Source organism: Mandrillus leucophaeus, unplaced genomic scaffold (assembly GCF_000951045.1).
Source record: "Mandrillus leucophaeus isolate KB7577 unplaced genomic scaffold, Mleu.le_1.0 Scaffold340, whole genome shotgun sequence".
Taxonomy (NCBI): Eukaryota; Metazoa; Chordata; class Mammalia; order Primates; family Cercopithecidae; genus Mandrillus; species Mandrillus leucophaeus.
This window is the reverse complement of record NW_012103588.1, coordinates 2,702,779-2,723,449: the sequence shown is the minus strand read 5'-3', so window position 1 is coordinate 2,723,449 and position 20,671 is coordinate 2,702,779. Positions and strand designations below refer to the sequence as shown.

Sequence of the window (20,671 nt, the reverse complement as noted above, 5' to 3'; positions counted from 1 at the left end):
TGCCTCCAGAGGTGCTTGAATTGAGCAGCACAAACCCAGCCTGAGTCCCTCTTCGCCTCCCCCAAACGCTACGTCACAAGCCCCCTGCGAATGTTCACCTAGAGCCTGGTTCCAGCCAGAACCCGGTCTTGCACACAGGGAGGACGATTTCGACCCCAATTGGCTGTTGCCCTGGGCGACCAAGAACGCGGTGGGCACGCGGGAGACCACAGCCAGTATTTAAAGGCTGCCGCTGCCCTCGCCACCCCAGTCCTGCCAGGACGGTGACAGTGAAGCACCTGGGTTGAGAGGTAGCAGCAGGTAACTGCGCAACCCCTGCCTCCCCCGGCCCCAGCCCGTGCCTCAGCAGAGCCGGGTGTGGGGGGGACCCGGGAGTGGGTCTCACTGCGTGTCGCCTGCCAACACCTTCCTCCCCCACCATCCTTACCCAGCCCCAGTCCCACCCAGCACACCTGGGTGAGACAACCCAGGTGCGAAGGACAAGCGATTACTACCGAAGAGCTCGCAAACCAGGAAGAGAGCGGCCTCCTGGAGAGAAAACGTGATCCCAGGGGTAGACACGTGGCACTGCGTGGAGAGACAGGGTGACGAGACGAGGCTCTTCTGACCGTCCTATCTGGCAAAACTTGACGACAGCTTCTGGGTCGCTACCATCTAGACCTCTCAGAGCTCCCCGAACGATGACTCAGACCCTCGACACAAGGGAAGACCCTCTGAACCTGGGCGGCGGTGGCTGGGCACACTCGGCCTCCTTGAGCTCCTGGTCGTCCTGCCATCGAAGGCGCCAGGGCCCTCCAGTGTACAATAGGCCGCACCGCTATAGCCCCAAGACCGAGTATGGGCCCCCAAGGAAGCAGCCGAAGCCACAGCACGGCCCGGGCTTTTGGTTCCAACCACCCGTGTGCTTTAACTGGGGGTGCTGGGGAGGGCCCTGGCGCCCACCTCCTCCAGGATTCCGGAAGTTCCATTGCCCAGTGCAAGTGTTTCGGGTGTATGGCCTGCACCCTCTCTGCTTTTGCTGCTGCTCCTGCTGGAACGGGTCCTGGAACCCTAGCTGGGCGAGGCCCCCAGGCAGGAAGAAGCGCTGGGGCCGCAGGGGTCGCGGCCTGCGCCACCACCCTCGCCGCTCCTCCCCGCGGAGCCCGCCAGCGAATGTGAGCACGCTGCCGCGGCCGGTCAAGCTGTACGAGTGGAGAGAGCCTGGCATGCGAGCGCCGCCCAACACCACCCAATTCATCATGAACCAGATCTACGAGGACATGCGGCAGCAGGAGAAGCTGGAGCGTCAGCAGGAGGCGCTGAGGGCGCAGAAGGCCCCGGTGAGCGGCGAGGCCTCCCCGGCCAGATCCTCCGGAAACGACGCGCCCCCTGGCGGCAGCGAGGAAACCTGGGGACTGCAGGAAGCTCTGTATGGCTTTGTGCAGAATCCCTCTCTAGCATTCAGTCCTAAACCAGAGGAAAACCAGTCTCTTGCCCCGTTGCTGGTGGAGGAAGAGGAGAAGAAAAATGATGATGAGGAGGAGTATGACCAGGAGGTGTGTGATGCAAAGGAGGTGAGCGAGGAGGAGGAAGAAGAGGTTGAAGATGAGGAAGAAGAGGTCGAAGATGAGGAAGAAGAGGTGGAAGATGAGGAAGAGGAAGAGGTCGAAGATGAGGAGGAGGAAGAGGTCGAAGAGGCTGAATATGTGGAGGAGGAGGAGGAGGAAGAGGAGGAGGTAGAAGGGGAAGAGGAGGTCCTGGAGGAGAACGAGCAGAGAGGGGAAGAATTTCATTTGCCTCTGGAAATGCCTTTATCAATCTTCGTAGAGGCTGAAGAAAAGAGAGAGAACTTTATAAGCTGCACTTTTTTAAACCCAGAGCAGATAATTCCCAAAGTGCCACAGGAATCCCTGTTCACTGCACAGGACTTTAACTGTTAGACATCAGAAAAGGGATTGAGGAAAGGGATGGAACTGATTTGAGGCTAAACTGGATTAGCAATTTATTAAAAACTGATTAAAAAGTGAGTTCCATTAATAAACAGATGTAAACACCTTCTTTGGCCATTATAAAATGCTTAAAATTTGATGCGTATGTGTATGACTATGGGTGGTGATGGGGGAGCTTTCAAATATAATTTTACTGAAACTGATTAAAAGCCAAGTATTTTATTACTACCATTAGAATATTTTCACTTGGTGTTTTCCCCTCTAGAAAACAAAGTTGCTGGTTTTTAAAAAAAATCTATAAATGCTGAAAAAGCGTTTGTTTTTGAACAAATTTATACAACTTAGCCACTTAATGAGCTTGGCATGAAGAGACAGTTTGTTACATGCATAAGAAAGCACATTCTAACGCTACTGAATGTTCACCAGTGCTCTTAACATAACTGAAGCCATTTTCAATCCCTGTATTTTTTTTCAACAATATTTTACCTCGTAGATTTTTCCACCATCAGAGTTCATTTTTGAGGGTTGTATTTTGTTAACCCCATTTGCAGTCTCTTGTGGCATCGCTTATTGATATTCCTTGTTCCACAGTGCTATGGATCTTCCTCAGAAAAACATGAAGTTGCTTCTGTGGAACTGGTTATCTGCCATGGCCTCAACAATCCATAATCCAGTCATGGAGAGGATTCCCCATGGTCAGAAGTCAACTTGCACATCTAGTTAAAGTCCAAGGTAACTGCAAACAATGGAACATAGCTTAGGTTTTGAAGCCTCTTTATTGGATAGAGTCTTTATCCTAAGTTCTGAGGAGCCATAAAAAATGTTTTGCAGAATAGATTTTTTTAGAGTAAAAGATTATTGACCTTTTGGGGGTGGAATATCTTATTTCATTTTTCAATTTGTCTTTGTTATAAAGGAGAGTAAAAGATGTGTAAGCGTGAGTCTGTGTGAGCTGGTTTCTGATGTCTAAACAGCAATTACTTATGGAGAATACATCATTCAAAATAATAGCTTTTGTTCAAACATTTTTAGGAAGTAATAATACATTTCTTCCTGGACAGTTGATAAAAGTTCCATCCATAGCATATTTCCAGAATATCCCTAGATGATGAATTTAAACATGCCTTCTCAGAAATTACATCTTTTGACTTTGAACCACAAGTTAGCATTTATTTGTTGAAGAGAAGAATGTGTGGTGATGTTTTACCTGAATGTTGATTGTTACTGATATATTGCAGTTTTCAAGGTGATAAACTTAAGTTATTCAATAATAAAAAGTATTAAATAAAAGTACCTTGCCTCTCATTTATCATTATTTAAATATCACAAATCCATGCAGCAATGCTTCAGTGGTCAAAAGGATGAATAGAAGAAAGGGGCAAAAACTTAGGAATTTTAAAATTACACCAAACATTCCAAATTGCAGTTGTGAATAACCAAAACTCTAAGAAACCTTTACTTTCTACAAGATGTAATTTCTGAATGACCTATAAAATTAAAAGTAGCCATCCCTATGTGTTTTACTGTTCTAATACATATATGCAGAGGGAAATCAAGAATCCACCTCCTGAAGCTAGGTAATAAATCCATGCAAGTCATAACCCATAAATACTTTACTCACGACACTTAATCAAAAGGTCAAACTTAGGTATATTCTCACTGGAGAAGACTTTTTTTCATTTAGGATTGAATTTATTCACAATCCCATCTGGATATTTCTCCATTTCTTCCTGCGAAATATTTTAAATTTAAGAATTCACAACATATTAATAGCCTTCATATGCAAAGGTGTTATTCACTAGTTATTTTAAGGGACGTAAACATATGCAATGCCTCAGGAGTCTACATTCTTGCTCATGAACCATTATTCAACAAATATTGAACTACTGGAGGCCAAGCAAAATGAGTTAGATGGATTGCTCATTGCAAGTGGTCTGAAGGAAATGTACCACTATAAAAACATAGATCACTAGCGAACCCAGGAGTAAGGCTGAGGCTGTTTATTGTGGGCAAAGGGACCCCTAAGTCTAAAGGCCAAGAGCTGAGAGGAGCTTGATGCCTTTGAGGAACTGAGGATAGAAAGACCAGCATGTCTGGAAGCAACGGCCAATGACAAGTGAGAGAAGGGTGCAGAAACCATATTATCTACTCACTTTTATGCCATCCGTATCTTCTGAAATAGACACCAGCAAAACATAATGAGAGGAAACAACTATTAGTCATTGATGATTCTCTACCTGACCTTTTTTTTCTTTTAATAATTAGCCAGATACTGTGATGCTTGCTTTACTAATCCTGACGAGTAATATGAAATAATTAACCCATGTTAGGGGTTGAAGGGATTGGTCATACAGGAACACTCACCATTCTAACCACCCACTATCATGTAATGAGGGGGATATTAGGGTTTCCTGCTCAGCGTGATTGGAGCACCACAGTTCTCAACTCCCATGGAGAGCCTCTTGCAAAATTTATTCAGTAAAACTTGATGATCCCATAGCCTTTACAGTGTTTGTATGGCTCTGAAAAACCCAGTCTTCAGTTTTAGAGGTATGTGTACACTTGAAGAGAAAATACAATTTTCCAAAATAAATTCATTATTATTAAAATCATTTCAAACTTTATCGGGTGAACACAATGAGGATGAAGTGCCTGTTAGGCATTTCTTTCAAGAATGGAGCTATTTTGCCAATTGTCAGAAAAATAATATTATAAATCATAAAACATGATTATAGGGCTTGGACTTGATAAGCATCTTTGCTGTCTATTTTGAGGTTTTGTTTCTCACGTAGAGATTCTGGCATTTTCATCTTCTAGAGACTGACAGCATTTCTTGATTTATCTTCATTACTTTGTCTCTACAGTAACTTAGAGGAATTTTATTTTCCATGAAAATATTAGCCCTCTAAAGATGCTAAGTACACTTCACATCTAGAGATCAACTCTGAACTCTGAGTATGATTTTATAAAATTGTAGAACATCCTTATATGAGGAAGACAGTAGTTGTAACATATTTAGTTCCATTAAAATAAATATAAGAGTTGAAATGACCAATCTCCTCCAGCTAACACCAAACCTACAGATCTGGGATATAAATGATACATCTCCCATAGGTGACCTTGGGTTAAGGGAGTCGATAAGACTAAAAAAAAGTCCTTGAATTGTATTTTGCTTTTAGCAGCATAATAAAACGATACATGCAGCCATGTTTTGTATTCAATAAGGTTTATGTTAATGTAAAACAACTGACAATTACTCAGTGTTGTCAAATCACTTCGGCCTTGATTATCTATTTATTAAAATCAAAATCAGAATGTGGCTATCTTAGCTGTTTCAGTAGCTGAGTAGCAGTTTTCTTTATTTAGTTTTAGTTAATTAGTGGAATACACTCCATTGTCAAGATCAGCTAATGGAAGAGAAGAAAAGATTTGGATGTGGCATGGGAAGGCCTGGATGTGTGTTGTCCTGCTGCCTGAGTGACCTGTTGTGGTAGCCACTTGTCTTGGGTTTCTGTTTCCTCAGTATTAGTGATTATACTTTATCACTTAGGTGTATTGTGAAGACAAAATACTCAATATTTAAGAGGAATGTGATTATACTTTATCACTTAGGTATATTGTGAAGACAAAATACTCAATATTTAAGAAGAATTGTATTATAACTGCAAAACACTGTTGACTGTTATATGTTAAACTACATTTTATAAAGTTATCTCACATAATTTCTGAACATTAGTTGAGTCTAAATTTATTAGCAAGGCCCAGAAAATCTCATAGCAATTCTATGAGGCTGACATATCAGATATTTCAGTTGTTATTAATATCACAGAACTAAGTATGAACCAACTTGTCCCTGAAATGTAGTTTTGGCTTCTGGTAAAATAGTGTGTAAATGGACACTTCACATGGTCTACTGCCATGATATTTAAAGTGTGGTCTATGAACCAGCAGCACTGACACCCAGGTGTTAGATCCATTGCAGAAGCCTCACGGGAATTTAATGATTAAGATTATGGCTTATGCATTCAAAACTATCATTTTTTACGTGTGTGACCTCAGGATTGTTACTGAAATTTTGACATCTCAGTTTCCTCATCTATAGTACCTACCTCATGGATGAAATTAGATTGTAAAGACTAAGTGAGATGATAGTTACCAAGCACTCCAAACGGTGACATTCAATACTTCCTAGTTATAGTAAGTATTCAGTAAACGCACAAATGAGGTCATAGACATATTATTTGGTGTCTAAAAGTTATTTGTTAGTGATGCAAGCAACTACAAATGTAAAATCTCCCAAAATAACAAAATGATTCATTACCTCTGTCCCATTTCCCCCTAGTATAACTGTAATCAGATTCATTACCTTTGAGTGGCAGATACCATTATGCAGACTATATGTGAACTAGTTAAATCTCTAGAGTTGGACTCTTTCCCAAGATAATATTCTCTACCCTTTATCTCCCCCTGCGCCTGCCCTTGCCCCAGGTCAATGATGTTTCCTTTTACGGTTGACGTTAATGCTCTAATGGTTGGTGTTAAGAGTTACCCGTCCTGTTCCATAGAAGCAATGGATAGTTGAATGTATATTTTCAAAATCAAAATCAATGCAACTGTAATACTTGAAAAAAAAGTTCTGTCGGTTAATAGTTTATGAAAGTGATATGATGACAGTGTAACACAGGAATATTTTATGTGTATGTATATCAATATATGCATTTGGTGGGAAAAAAATGCCCGAATGGGAGAAGTTGTTATAAATGTTGCTTTGTTGCTTCTCGTCTATAAAGTAAAATCAAAATTTTACTTTAGAAAAATATTCATAAGAATTTTTAGGTAACTTTATAGGTGCATAAAATAACTGGATATCATTCCTAATATTACTTTATTGAAGATTCTGTTTTATGCTACACTTAAAGTTAAGCTCATTGTAGATTAAGATACAGATACAGATATATGAAAATGCCAAACAATATTTAATGCCTGTAGTAAGTCCCTTAAGTAGAACAGTTAAACTATCAAAATGTAGACATTAGATTTCAAAACACATTTGAATACATGTAAGATAGTTAACATACATGATCACATTTAAACATATAACTACCCTATGAACTAATGCTTTATCTCCCTTTTAATAGATAAAATACCTGAAAATCAAAAGAAATTGTTTCAGGACCCAAGTCCTCTATTTTAGTTAAAAGCTGTAGGTACACTGTTACTTGAACATACTGTTGTTTTATTTCAAACAACCTATCTAGAAACAAAACTTCCTTTAATAAATTTGACCTGAGTCCAAGGAGGGTAGGCACCTAGACAAGAGATACTTAAATCCCTGTTTCAATTATAATTCTTATGCTAGCACACACAAATATCAAGAGTGTGATATGCAAAGTGTAATTCACTCCTGCCAGGCCACTGGGCTGGAATCAGCCATCCTAGAGTATAAGTGCTTTTTTCTTTTTGTGGTCAGGAGGAATTAGAAGAGAGTTATTTGGAGGATCAAGACACTGAGGAATATACTGCTTGAAAGGTTCTTGTATTGGTTTGAGCCCAGAGAGCCGCGCCAACAAACAACACAACACAAGGCGATGTGGAGTAACATGCTGTATTTTATTTATTTTATTTTATTTTATTTTATTTTTATATTTTTGAGACAGAGTCTCCCTCTTTCGCCCAGGCTGGAGTGCAGTGGCGCTATCTCAGTTCACTGCAAGCTCTGCCTCCCAGGTTCACATCATTCCCCTGCCTTAGCCTCCTGAGTAGCTGGGACTACAGGAGCCCGCCACCGTGCCTGGCTAATTTTTTGTATTTTTAGTAGAGACGGGGTTTCACCGTGTTAGCCAGGATGGTCTCGATGTCCTGACCTCGTGATCTGCCTGCCTTGTCCTCTCAAAGTACTGGGATTACAGGCGTGAGCCACAGTGGGGCCCAACCTGCTGTTTTAATGAGCGCCTGGGTGCAGGCGGGCTGAGGCCTAAAATGGCGTCATCCCCAGGTGAGGATGGGACAGGGGGGTTTTATAGCCGTCTGTAAACAGGAAGTGTCTCAGTCTGACGTGACTGCTACTTAGTACCCAGATGTCCTCTTTCTTAATCTTCAGGGATACATGTCTTCTGGCCAGGGTAGGTGTTTTCCAGGCAGCTCTCTTCCTGCTTTTGCTATCTTGCGGATGCAGGCTGCTGGCGCAAGTGGTCTTGTGTCTTGGGACTCTGCCTGAGAAGAGAGGAGTTATTCATTCCCTTAAACTTTCAGGCTCTGGGGAGAATCTTTCACTGCTGTACCTACATATTGCTGCATGGTAATATGATGTAGTAGTTCTACTATAAGGGGCAGGGTAGGAGGCAGGGAGGGAGTGTTTGAGACAAATGTATTCCTGGAACAAACTACATTTAAATACTTCTCTGGCATTGCCTCAAATCAAGCATACTTTCATTTCAAAATAAATCAGTCAAGATGGGTATAACAAGTGCAGAATTTAACTTTTAGATGTCAACCATTTTAGAAAATCCGCTTACATATAAATACTTGTATAAATAGAGGTACATAGCAGAGTTTCTCTAACAGAAAAATCCTATATTCAGAAGGATTCCCAAGGGGAGTGACTGACAATTGCCCTCCTTGAATAATGGACAGTTATAGGATACTACATAATAGAGCTAAAATGTTCTGTGTAACTATGAACACTAGGTCCTAATGCCTTACAACTTTGAGCCCCTAGTGACTTTTGACAACGTGCTAGGGTCATTTCTCCACTGCAGATGCTATAATACCCTAGTAGGTCTACCTTAGTATAACAAAATTATTTCCAACATGTAGACCATGCATGTATTTCTAACTCTGGTTTCCAACTACTAGAGTATCAATAATTGTCTCAATTGTTGTGAAATTTAACATACAAACAATAGCTTTAAATCAAAAGCTTGAAGACTTTGTATGTTAAAAGGTCATCAGCTCAAATCTTTTATTCCTCCCTTCTTTTTACACTGAAAATATATTGTTTTCTATAGAAAGATCACATGCAGAACTGTTTTTTGCAATTTAAAATACATGGTCCTATTTCCTGCAATAAGAAGTTCTAGTTTTAATTAAAAAAAAAAAAAAAAAAATGTCTGGCCCAGTGCAGTGGCTTATGCCTGTAATCCCAGCACTTTGGGATTGTTTGAGCCCAGGAGTTCAAGACCAGCAGGGGCAACATGGAGAAACCCATCCCCATCAAAAAAAGTAATATTTGTTATCTGAGGCATGGTGGCCCATGGCTGTGGCCTCAGCTACTTGGAAGGCTGAGGTGGAAGGATGGCTTGAGCCCAGGAGATGGAGGTTGCAGTAAGCAGAGATGGAGCCACTGCACTCCAGCATGGGTGATAGAGCAAGACGCTTGCCTTGAAAAAAAAAAAAAAAAGGAAGGCTTTTGCTTTTGACCACCAATTCCACCAACTGGTCCTAGTTTTGCATTATAGGAAAATATACAAAGGTATTATATTTCAAACCAAAAAGGACTTGGCTGTATTTGGACTATCTTTTGGAGAAGCTCACCTACTTATTTATACCACTGTTCGTGTTACATACGCTTTGACTTACCGTCTTTCTAGGCTGCTTGCTTCATCCTAAATCTTTTTCCTTTTCTTTTTTGGATGTTGCTTTTAGAATGGTTATTCTCAACTTAAGACACTAATCACATACTATCCATGCACTCTTCTCATGAGCTGGACACTATAATTCTATTCAGCTATTAAGTTTGTGCTGCCTAAATTCAATACTGTGATTTCAAAAAATAAATGCAATGCAATATTTAGTGAAGCATAGACAGTACCAAGAGTTGTAATAAAATTTTAATGATTACTGAATGTTCTTTTACTTTTTGATTTCTTTCAAATTCTATTGGTGATATTTTATTATCCTGGGAAGGTTATTTTGAGTAAACTTGTAACACCTAAGACTAGATATCCACATTTCTCTTTAAAAATTTAGATTTGACATTAACTGGCATTTTTAGATGTTATTTAAGTTATTAATAGTGGCATCTTCTGATGGTTTCAGATGGCATTTGAAATTTTTATAATGATTAATAGTTTTGTTATCATGCATTGTGTATCCTCTCCTATGAATATATTTAGATTTTTAGCATGTCATTTTTAGTCCTAGTAATTTAAGACTCTTAACTAGTGTTAATTTACCATTTCTCACAAAAATTTCTGTTAGACTAGACATTTCATATGACATTTATCATTAAATAGTACTACCAAAAGCAGAATTTTAGTGCTGCCATATATAATTACAGTTTTTATTTTTTCTTGATGTTTTGATTGCAGAATTTCCTTGAACTGGGAGATTATAATATAAGATGGCAAGCTGAGGTCAAGACTAAGTGGTTCTATATGTTCCCCTGGCAACCCCCAGCGAATTTTTCCAAAATCAATGTTCATCTTCTCTTAAAAAAGAATAATGAGTATTTAATGTTTTCCCTTAGTCTTAAACAAATTTGTGAATTTTACATTGTTTCCTGAGCAAATATTGAAATATAAAACGGATTTAATAAAATAGCTTACTTTTCTCTCCTTCACTGTCTATTTTGCCTTCTTATGTAGAATTTATGCTCTACAACTATTAATATATAGGTGCCACCTAGTGGCAAAGGCAAAACATTTACATGTAAGCTAATGATTGATGAGCTCTTGTACTATATTCACAGATGCATTTTTTGGAATACATAATACATTAATACAAATGCAAAAAGAGTACTGTAATGGTATTGTGACAAAGCACTAAGAATATCTATCTATTAAGATAGATATTTACATTATTTATTTGAATATGCTGCTATATGGCTTGGTTTTTAAAAGTTAGTATCTTTTTGACCTACAAGACTAAGACATAAACATAAATTACCAAAGTGTGTGAAGGAAAGGGGGAAAACATTGGCCCACAGGATTCCTTGTATGTCTATGGATTATTATTTTGATATAGTTAGAATAACTTTATTCCATGAATCATATTTTATCTAAAGGTGTTTCTCTAATACTTCTGTCTATTCAAAGTCTTTTTGACAGTAACATCACTAATTAACATTCACAATCTGTACTGACAGTGTATTTGTTTTCCTTTAAATACTGACAATAGACAAGACAATTACCAAAATTGAAATTGCTAAACTAAATAATGCTTAACTCTTTAATCCCGAGAAGTAAAAATGAGAGTATGTATCCATTGACCTGGTAGTAAAAGCAGGACTTGTGATAGTCAGTCACCTCCTGGGACTCAAACACGGTGTAATCTGTTAATGGTCATGGCCACTAATTAGAGTACATCTTGTTAGGGAAATAAATAAACTTGCTTGTTTGTTGCTCTGGCACCCAGAAGATAATTAATATTTTTATTGCTGCCTGATTCCCAGCTCTTTCCAGCTGCTATTTAGGTCTAGTGGGAGCACAAATGAATGCTACGAGTGGGCTCTGCCTTAGCCTGAGAGGTAGTTTCTACATTTACAACTGCCTTAGTGATGCATTCATCAGTTACTCCGCAGTACTTCTAGAAAGAGGTGCTCTGTACTTCTTGCTTTGTACTTCCTTAACACTTCACTTTATTGATACTTCCATTATCCTTTCTAAATTATCGTTAATTACCTGTGGTTCTCTTCTGTCTAGAAAAGGCTATAGGGCAAGGAATTGATCATCTTTCTAGTTCCAGTGCACAATCTTGCACATAAGAAGCTCTTAATACATAATTTCAATATTAAAAAAGAATAAAATAGAAATAAATCTATGAAGTGATCCATTATTCTTAGGTAGTTCCAACAGAGAAGCATAATGACTTATCCATGTGTGTACTAAAACCTACTTCATTAGGAAAGCAGAAGAAAGAGTAACTAGAGACTCAACCACATCTCTTGTATGCTAAACTGTGTGGTATAATAGCCCTGTCCTCATGCATAGATTTGCACAGGAATTGAACACAAAATTTTATAATGTAACAAGAAGCTCTTGGTTCCAACTTGCTGGGCCGCAGAATCACCATGAGTATAAATAAACCATCTTGAAAATGCTCATGTCAATGTTCCTGTTTCTAAAAGGCACATGAAAATATATTTTTAGACTATTGTAATTTTAAAATTTAGAGTACCTGGTGAAGCTTGACATAGCCAACACTTATTTTATTCTGTTTCACTTTGCTGAGTGTTTACCTTGTGTAGAAGCTGTATTCAGAACATATGCTTAGTTTAGCAGTGAAAAAGCCAATGCTTAGAGCTCTTGACCAACTTACCCAAGATCCCACAGCTAATAGGTGATAGAGGTTGGAAGCCACATAGTCTGTTTCCTTATACCATTAAGTCCACTCTGAAATGGAGGGGAGTGTGATGAAATCTTAGATTAAGTTCAGATTATTCAAGGACATAACTTTGAGTCAATAGCCAAAGCCAAACTTTTGCAGTCATACCGCATATCGTAATGCTGTCCTGGAAAAAGTGCTGAGTCCCAGTAATTGATGTCCAAAAGTTCTGTGATAAATTATTTATGTGATGAGATGTTTTAAAGAGAGTAAAACAGCAGAGGGCAAAACTGTGCTAGGCTATTCACATCATTAAAGCAGTTCCCTGACCCCTTTTCCGTTTCTTCTGAGGTGAAAGTATAAAGCTCACTCTGATTGCAGAATTCTTAATTCTCTAAATTAGGAATCAGCCTTTACTAATGGAAGTGGGTAGAAATGGAAAACTACTAGCTACTGGCAGGAGAAGAGCCCAAGAGCTGCTATATGGCAGTTACAATTAGGAAAAAAAAAATACAGTATAAAAGCAAAGTAATAGCCCCTATCTGGAGGTCAGTCGAAAGAAAATGGATATAATAAAGAATGAAAGTTAAAAGTTGAAAACATGAGCCATGAAAGTATCAGGAATTTCAGGGTAGGCAAAAATCTAAATAGACAATATGGATTAGATTTAGTAAGAAATAAGAACTTGTCTCAGAACACTATTATAGGTAAGATATTATAACTCCTATTTCACTAAAAGTACCATCAGATTCAGCCAGAAGTAAAGGAAAAGACAGAGTTTAAATGTTGGTATACCTTAAAACACATCCACTTTGCAAGCTGAAGATAATTAGTGCTTCTTGAATTTAGCATAGCTGAGGAATGTTACAGTTGGATTGCCAAATAATTTAAACGATTTTAATAGGCAGGGATAAAATATCAAGTTTACTTATCCAGGTATATAAGTTCATCTTAGTTCATCAAAGAATCTTTTCTATTCCATGATCAAATACACTACTGATTTCTAAAATTTTATATCTATATATAGATATATACACAATATATATACATATTGTATATGTATACATACATATATAATATGTTGTGTGTATATATACACACTAAATAATTACATACATATAATTTCATATGACAAAACAATTTCCTTTGGTGTACCACTAGCTCTTGATTATCTATCAAGATGATTGTGGCAGGGATAATCTCAAAAGGGATAGAATAATTTATATTTACCTTTACCTTACAAAGATTAACTATGCCTTCTACAGTAGACTCATTTTTGTGTGTATCTGAGAGGGTTATAGATTCCATAAACATATACTTAAAGCAGGGGACAGGCCTAATTTGAGGGTCTATTTATTCATTCATTCACCCATTGTGTCTCATGTCCCTTCTAAATGTTCGGCATTCTTCTAAATGCTATAGATACACCTAGGAGTTATATTCAAATTGTTTAACTACTGGTTCTACGGGCACCAAGTAATCAGAACAGATACTGCTCAAATAGCACCTCAGGCATAATTGTATATAAAAATACTCACTGTCACCAAGAGTTTTTCCACTTAATGGGGAAGACTGAGTTAACAGGCAGTCACTAGACAGTTTGACAACTGTTCTAATAATTGTAAACACAGTATACATAAAACTTTTTCAAATAATCCCTTAAGTTTTTTTCCCTGTGAGACTCTTGCCTACTTTATAATATTGATGCATTAACATTTATGATCTAAAAGTATCTAATTAACCAAAAATTATCTTCAGAGCATGTGATTTAATTTAAAATTACATTTTGACTTTTTAGAAAGTTGACTTTTGAAATTAGTAGCTTGTTTTTATAAAACGAAACATAAATTTTTCATGGTTGCTAAAGCATCCATTTCAACTTAAAGATAGGTTGCATTCTTTCAGGTTCCCATATCTGCAACATAGCATGTAAAGATTATAACATGGATCATATTTTATGTTAAATGTGCTTTCAGAAAATGCAGTGATTCTCTAAGACAGTTATCAAAAGTATCAGAAATTGAAGGAAAGAAAAATAATCCATTTTTACTTGAATGAACCAACTAAATTATTTCCCACTTTACTTGCTCTCATTTGGAGATCTAGCTATAAATTCTCAGAAACAAATAAATGAGTTCAAGGAGAAACATCTTTGTTAATTTCTGAGGCTTAATTCAGATAGAAATTCTTTTACATGTAAGAATCTTAACATTTGTACTAATTAAAACTATTATTTTTAATAGTAAAAATTGCCAAAAATATAATCATAAATAACTCATAATCAAATGGATATCTATTTTGTAAAAAATCTATATTCTAAAATCTCTCTGGATATGGAGAAAGTCATTAAAATCAAGCCCTAATGAATAAACAAAAGCTACATGCAGTTCTATGTTAGAAATAACAATAAAATTGTGCCCAAGCACACTTTCTAGGTCTACAAAGTAGTCTATTTTTCCTAGGTGGCCCACCACATTTGCTGAAATATGACACAGTTTTGCATTTTTTTTTCCTTAAATACATACGCCATTAGATAATACGCAGCATATGTGGTGCATTGCAGATGTTGCATTAACTCTTGTTAATTTCCCCTAGGTGGCGATCTTTTCAAAGAAGCTATACAGGCACTTCCATCAAAGAAAATTGAGTTAATATAAATGTATACCCCACTCTGGCTATTAATAATGCTACCTTCATCTACACAGAAGGGAAAATACAATTTTTTGGTGGGGACACAATATAAATTTAAAGCCTCTTCTCAAAAATCTTACAAAACTGGATGTATAGATGTTATCTACTTTAAGAACTTAAATATATGTTAGCGAAAAGGTATTTCAAAAACATTAGTTCTGGGATATTGGTTAATTATGGATGTAGCATGATAAATCACACTCAAATTTTAGTTTCTGGGCTCATTGCTTACAGCTTTCTTCCTAAAACTCCAACATTGTGATTTAATGAAATAACAATGGGTTTCATCCATCTCTTTAGAGTTATAGTTGTTGTTGCTGTTTTTCATGCTGCCCACAGCTGCTGTTTTGTGACAGCTCCTTTAGGTGGGATATCCCACTGGTGAATGAAACAGGTGATTAGGCAGGGCTAAGCCCGCGTACATCTTAGCATGTTCCTCAATATATTGAAAGATAGGAGGAGACATTAAAATAGAAAAACAGACTACTTAGGTGTAGATAAATGATATGGAGCAGAAAATATTCTAAAATTCAGAAAAAAAAAAGGCCTTTCTTCCTATGCAGACAGTCTCCTTACTTCTACATTTATATAGAAGACGTAAACCTTCTGAGACACTCACCCATACACACTTGACATTTACATACATACATAAACTTAGCCTTCCTCTGCTTTGGAACGTCGCCTCTTGCTTTTGCTTTGTTTGTTACTTTAAATTTTCCCTTGCTCCACCCTAAGGCTTTAACCATCAAGAGATGTGAGGCTGGCAGTGATGACGCATGACTGCAGCTTCCCTCTCCTAAATGCAGCCACAGAGCAATCGAAGCATCCCGTAAGCCTTCAGAAAAAAACAAACAAAACAAACACAAAAACAAAAAACAGGAGTATAGAATTAAAATAACGATATTTGCTATTTGCAAAGAAACTTTATATTAATGCTGTACTTTGACAATTGCAACAGCCCTGAGCATTTAAAAAGCAGGAATCATCATCATCCCCAATTTACAGATAAACCTCAGAGAAGTTAAGGTCTTTCATTAGAGTTAAAAAGCTGGCCACTGGAAACCCAAGACTCAAAGAATTTTCTGATTCCTTTGTAAGTTCACTCATGTTTTGACTGTAATCAGTCTGCATAATGAGACTCATACTATGTCTCCACTACCTTCCCTTGGCTTCTTCCTGCTCACAAACAACGTGTTTACTCCTGTATTGACTGTCAGGAGTGGTTTCAAATTTGAAGTGAAGTGTCTAAATAGCCCCTGGAAAAGGATTTATTGAAGCAACTTATGAGAACCTCTTAACTCTATGTTTGGTACCCTGAGCAGAAGCCATGGGCAATAAAGCTAAGCACTAGAATTCAGTGTACTTACTAAAATTTTGGCCAGAGTTCCATTTGGGTCTTTGACAGACTAACTTCCTGTATCTTACAAACTTACCCTTGGCAACTTTTCAAAATGTTAAGCTCATCAGCTGCATTATCTCAATGTATGAATCCATCCTCCCATAAAGTCTTGTTGATGTTCCTTTTTCCCAGCTCTTCACCATTGCCTTCCTTCTCTACTCTTTCCACCTTTCCACTGTGACCTTTGGAAACCTGCAATCAGAACCAGCTACAAAATTTGTGAAGTCCAGTGCAAAATGTCAATGCAAGGCTTTTTGTACAAAAAGCAGGCCAAAAAAAACCAACCAAACAAAAAAAACATTTTCCTTCTGTGATTTATCTCTAAACCAGTTATGTGCCTTTTTTGTTCTTTGGTTTTGTTATTTAATCTCATGTTTTTTGGGGCATGGAAATACATGCGAGGCAAGTGCAAACCATCACAGGCACCTGGATCCTGCCCACAAACTGTGGGGCTCATATGCCTGACCTTGTCCCTCCCCAGACCCATGCCTAGGCCTCCACTGTGGGTAGCAAGTCATTGGGCAGGTGAGAGGAGCAGATAGCTGTGATTCTGTCCTAGGAAGGTGAGGAGGCAGGAAAGCAGTGGAAAGGCAGTACCACAGGTGAGCCAAGATTCCAAGCTCTGACACATCTACTAATATTCAATCAGATTCCATTTACATAACACAAATTCCAAGATAATCTTGTTAAGAATTTCAAGATAGGGCCGGGCGCGGTGGCTCAAGCCTGTAATCCCAGCACTTTGGGAGGCCGAGACGGGTGGATCACGAGGTCAGGAGATCGAGACCATCCTGGCTAACACGGTGAAACCCCGTCTCTACTAAAAAATACAAAAAACTAGGCAGGCGAGGTGGCGGGCGCCCGTAGTCCCAGCTATTCAGGAGGCTGAGGCAGGAGAATGGCGTGAACCCGGGAGGCGGAGCTTGCTATGAGCTGAGATCCAGCCACTGCACTCCAGCCTGGGCAACAGAGCGAGACTCCATCTCAAAAAAAAAAAAAAAAAAAGAATTTCAAGATAATGTCCACAGAGCATTAAGTCCCAAGAGCAGGGTCCCTTTTGTAGAGTGAGGCTCTATTTGATGGCACTGAGAGCAGTCACGAAATTGTGTCTGTCCCCTCCACAATAAATGGCTTTCCCCATATTCTCAACCTTTTTACAGATCAGATCTCTGTCTTACTGAAATCTGGTGCTCTTCAGAGGTGTTTGGTTCCTTGGAACCTGCCTGAGCATGCATTGCTTATACTCTCATGCTCATGGGCGCTGGAGGAAAGGGAAGCAGGAAGAATTTTCAGCTTCACAATACTGACTCACTTATAAAGCATTACTCTTTCCACCTAATGTCAATGAGGTACATATCCTGACAGTGGTTCCACTACACTCTACTACTTTTCATCAGTCAGCCTCCTGTATTCTATTCCCCCTCTCACTGATTATTTCATTGCCTCTAGAGTACAATATTCTCACCCTCAAACCTTGCGATCCCCCAGCTACATTGACAATCCATGCAACAATCTCTGTCGCTGGCCTTTGACCTCAGCCCCATTACTCTTCAACTCCACTTTAATAACTGAATTTTGAAATTATATCTTGCACTTTGACATAGCCATGAGGCACTAGAACTAGGAAATCTTACATTTTAACGTCTTGTTCTTTGACAATTTTCCCGTTATGTTCTCTAACCCTTTACTCTCATAAAGGCTGCTGACACATTATAGGGGAGAGGAAAACATTATTTGGATGCAATAGAGATAGGATTTTATTTTCTCTCAAGGAGATTTTAATTCATTATATATCAAATGCCTGATGTCTTATGTTTATGTAGTTGATTTCATGTATGTTTGATAATATTGTATCTGGAATTGGTGGGTTCTTGATCTCGCTGACTTCAAGAATGAAGCTGCAGACCCTTGCAGTGAGTGTTACAGTTCTTAAAGATGGTGTGTCCAGAGTTGGTTCTTTTGGATGTTTAGATGTGTCTGGAGTTTCTTCCTTCTGGTGGGTTCGTGGTCTCACCGACTTCAGGAGTGAAGCTGCAGACCTTCGCGGTGAGTGTTATAGCTCTTAAAGGGTGGCAGGGACCCAAAGAGTGAGCAGCAACAAGATTTATTGTGAAGAGCAAAACAACAAAGCTTCCACAGGGTGAAAGGGGACCCAAGTGGGTTGCCACTGCTGGCTCAGGTGGCCTGCTTTTATTCCCTGATCTGGCCCCACCCACATCCTGCTGATTGGTCCATTTTACAGACAACTGATTGGCCCATTTTACAGAGAGCTGATTGGTCCGTTTTGAGAGTGCTGATTGGTGCATTTACAATCCTTTAGCTAGCTACAAAGTTCTCCAAGTCCCCATCTGATTAGCTAGACACAGATGACTGATTAGTGCCTTTACAAACCTTTAGCTAGACACAGAGTGCTGATTGGTGCATTTACGATCCTTTAGCTAGACAGAAAAGTTCTCCAAGTCCCCACCCACCCTGAAGCCCAGCCCCTTCACCTCTCACTGACACTCTCCCTGGACTTTGTGGCATCTAGCCCGGGCACTCCATCAGCCCAGAGGGAGTTGTCTCCTGATCAAGCTCAACAGGCACTGGTTAGCCATACCGCGTGTGGGGCCCATGGAGTTAGTGCCCACCCAGAACCCTTGCTGGCCCACAAGTGCTGAGGGCAGCCCTGGCGCCTGGCCATGCCTCTCCCTCCACACCTCCCAGCGAGCAGAGGGAGCCAACTCGGAGAGCAGACTCCAAGGCCGAGGAGGCGCCGAGAGTGAGCGAGGGCTGCTAGCACGTTGTCACCTCTCATTATCACATTTCCAACAATTTTATATGCATACTACTGACACACACACATGAACACACACTTCCATTCTGGAAATTCAAGGTGAAGGAGCACAGGTTTTCTGTCTACTCTCCATCCTGCTAACTCTCCAGATAAGTTAACTACAAATTTTCTTTGACATTTTTAAGAGTCTCAGACCCTCCAGAACTCATTTTTATTTCACTCTGCCAAATTTTTCTGATTTCACTGTAATCAGTAATATATACGTTTCACAATCTTACTCGAATTGCTTTCTTAAAAATATATTATCTCTTGTCTTTCAAAGTATCTTTTCTCTTCTCTTTCCATTGCACCAGTCCAGGAAACCATAAACTCGAAGTCAATAATAATGACAAAAAATAGCACCAAACATTGCATGTTTCATATGCTTTATCTTGGTTTTATCTGATTTAACCTTCACAGTGATCTTATGAGGTGAATACAATTATCCCCAATTTACATATAAGGGAATTGTGAATTGACAAATTTCAAAGACTTGTTTATGTTATTTTTGAAGTTAGAATTTGTGACTCTCAAACTTTAGTATGTGAAAATACCATATAAGAAATTAAAAGTGACCTAGAAGTGATCATGGTAGACAAGAGGAAGGACTAGATTACAGCTCAGGGCAGAGCAGCTTGTGGAAGCTCACTTTATGAATTTTAGCTCCAGATCAACTGTGAGAACAAACCAGCAATCCCAAGAGGACCCACAGACCCTCTGAAAGAAGCAGACTGCTCTTGCAGGACCTGGGAAACACCCCAATTATTGTGAGTGCCACAACTACAGAATTGAGACAGGGAGACCCTCCTCTCCCGAACACACACCCCAACTGGAGAAGCTTAAGGTTTGTTTACAGGACAAGTTTCTGACTTTACCTGAAGCTGAGTCAATTTAGAGAGCTGAGGGAAATACAGGGGTAGAGGAAGCAGCAGAAAGGCCCTGGGAGCTTGCTGCATCCCCTAGCAGGCCATTCCTTCCTGGCACCACAGGGACCCATAGGGAGGGTGACTGGAGGAGCAGGGGGTAAAACTCTACAGAGAGAAGGAATTCTTTAGCTGAAATTTGTAACAATTTGAACAGGGTAAGAAGCCTCTTGGCCAGAACTTGGGGAAGGGCACAGATCTAGTGTGCAGACTCCACAGGCATGAGAAGAACTAAGCCCTTTTCTTTCACAGTTGCGAGGCAGGTAGTCTCAGGCAAGTTTTCAAGCCCAACTTGCCCTCCACCTGGAAACAGACTTGGTGCCATTGTGCGGGGGCACAGTGGGAGTGAGACAGGTCCTTTGGTTTGTGTGGGAACTGGATGAGGCCTGCAACTGCTCGCTTTTCCCCATTTCCCTGACAACCTGCATGACTCAGCAGAGGCTGCCATAATCCTTCTAGGTACACAACTTCAGTGACCTGGGAATCTCATCCCCTTCTCCAACAGCAGCTGCAGCAAGACTCACCCAAGGATAGTCTGAGCTCAGACACGCCTAGCCCTGCCCCCATCTGATGGTCCTTCCCTATCCACCTTGGTAGCAGAAGACAAAGAGCATATAATCTCAGGAGTTATAGGGCCCCGCCTACTGCCGAT

The 20,671-nt window shown here is 39.5% G+C and overlaps 1 protein-coding gene across 1 annotated transcript; it reads left to right on the top strand.

Annotated features, from left to right (window-relative positions):
• Positions 1 to 210: 210 nt before the first annotated feature.
• On the top strand, positions 211 to 3,213 carry CCER1 (coiled-coil glutamate-rich protein 1). The gene is made up of 2 exons (XM_011988912.1): positions 211 to 1,598; positions 1,644 to 3,213. Exons 1-2 carry the CDS (start codon positions 681 to 683, stop codon positions 1,917 to 1,919), a joined length of 1,194 nt encoding a protein of 397 aa, XP_011844302.1. The 5' UTR covers positions 211 to 680; the 3' UTR covers positions 1,920 to 3,213.
• The last annotated feature ends 17,458 nt before the right edge of the window (positions 3,214 to 20,671 follow it).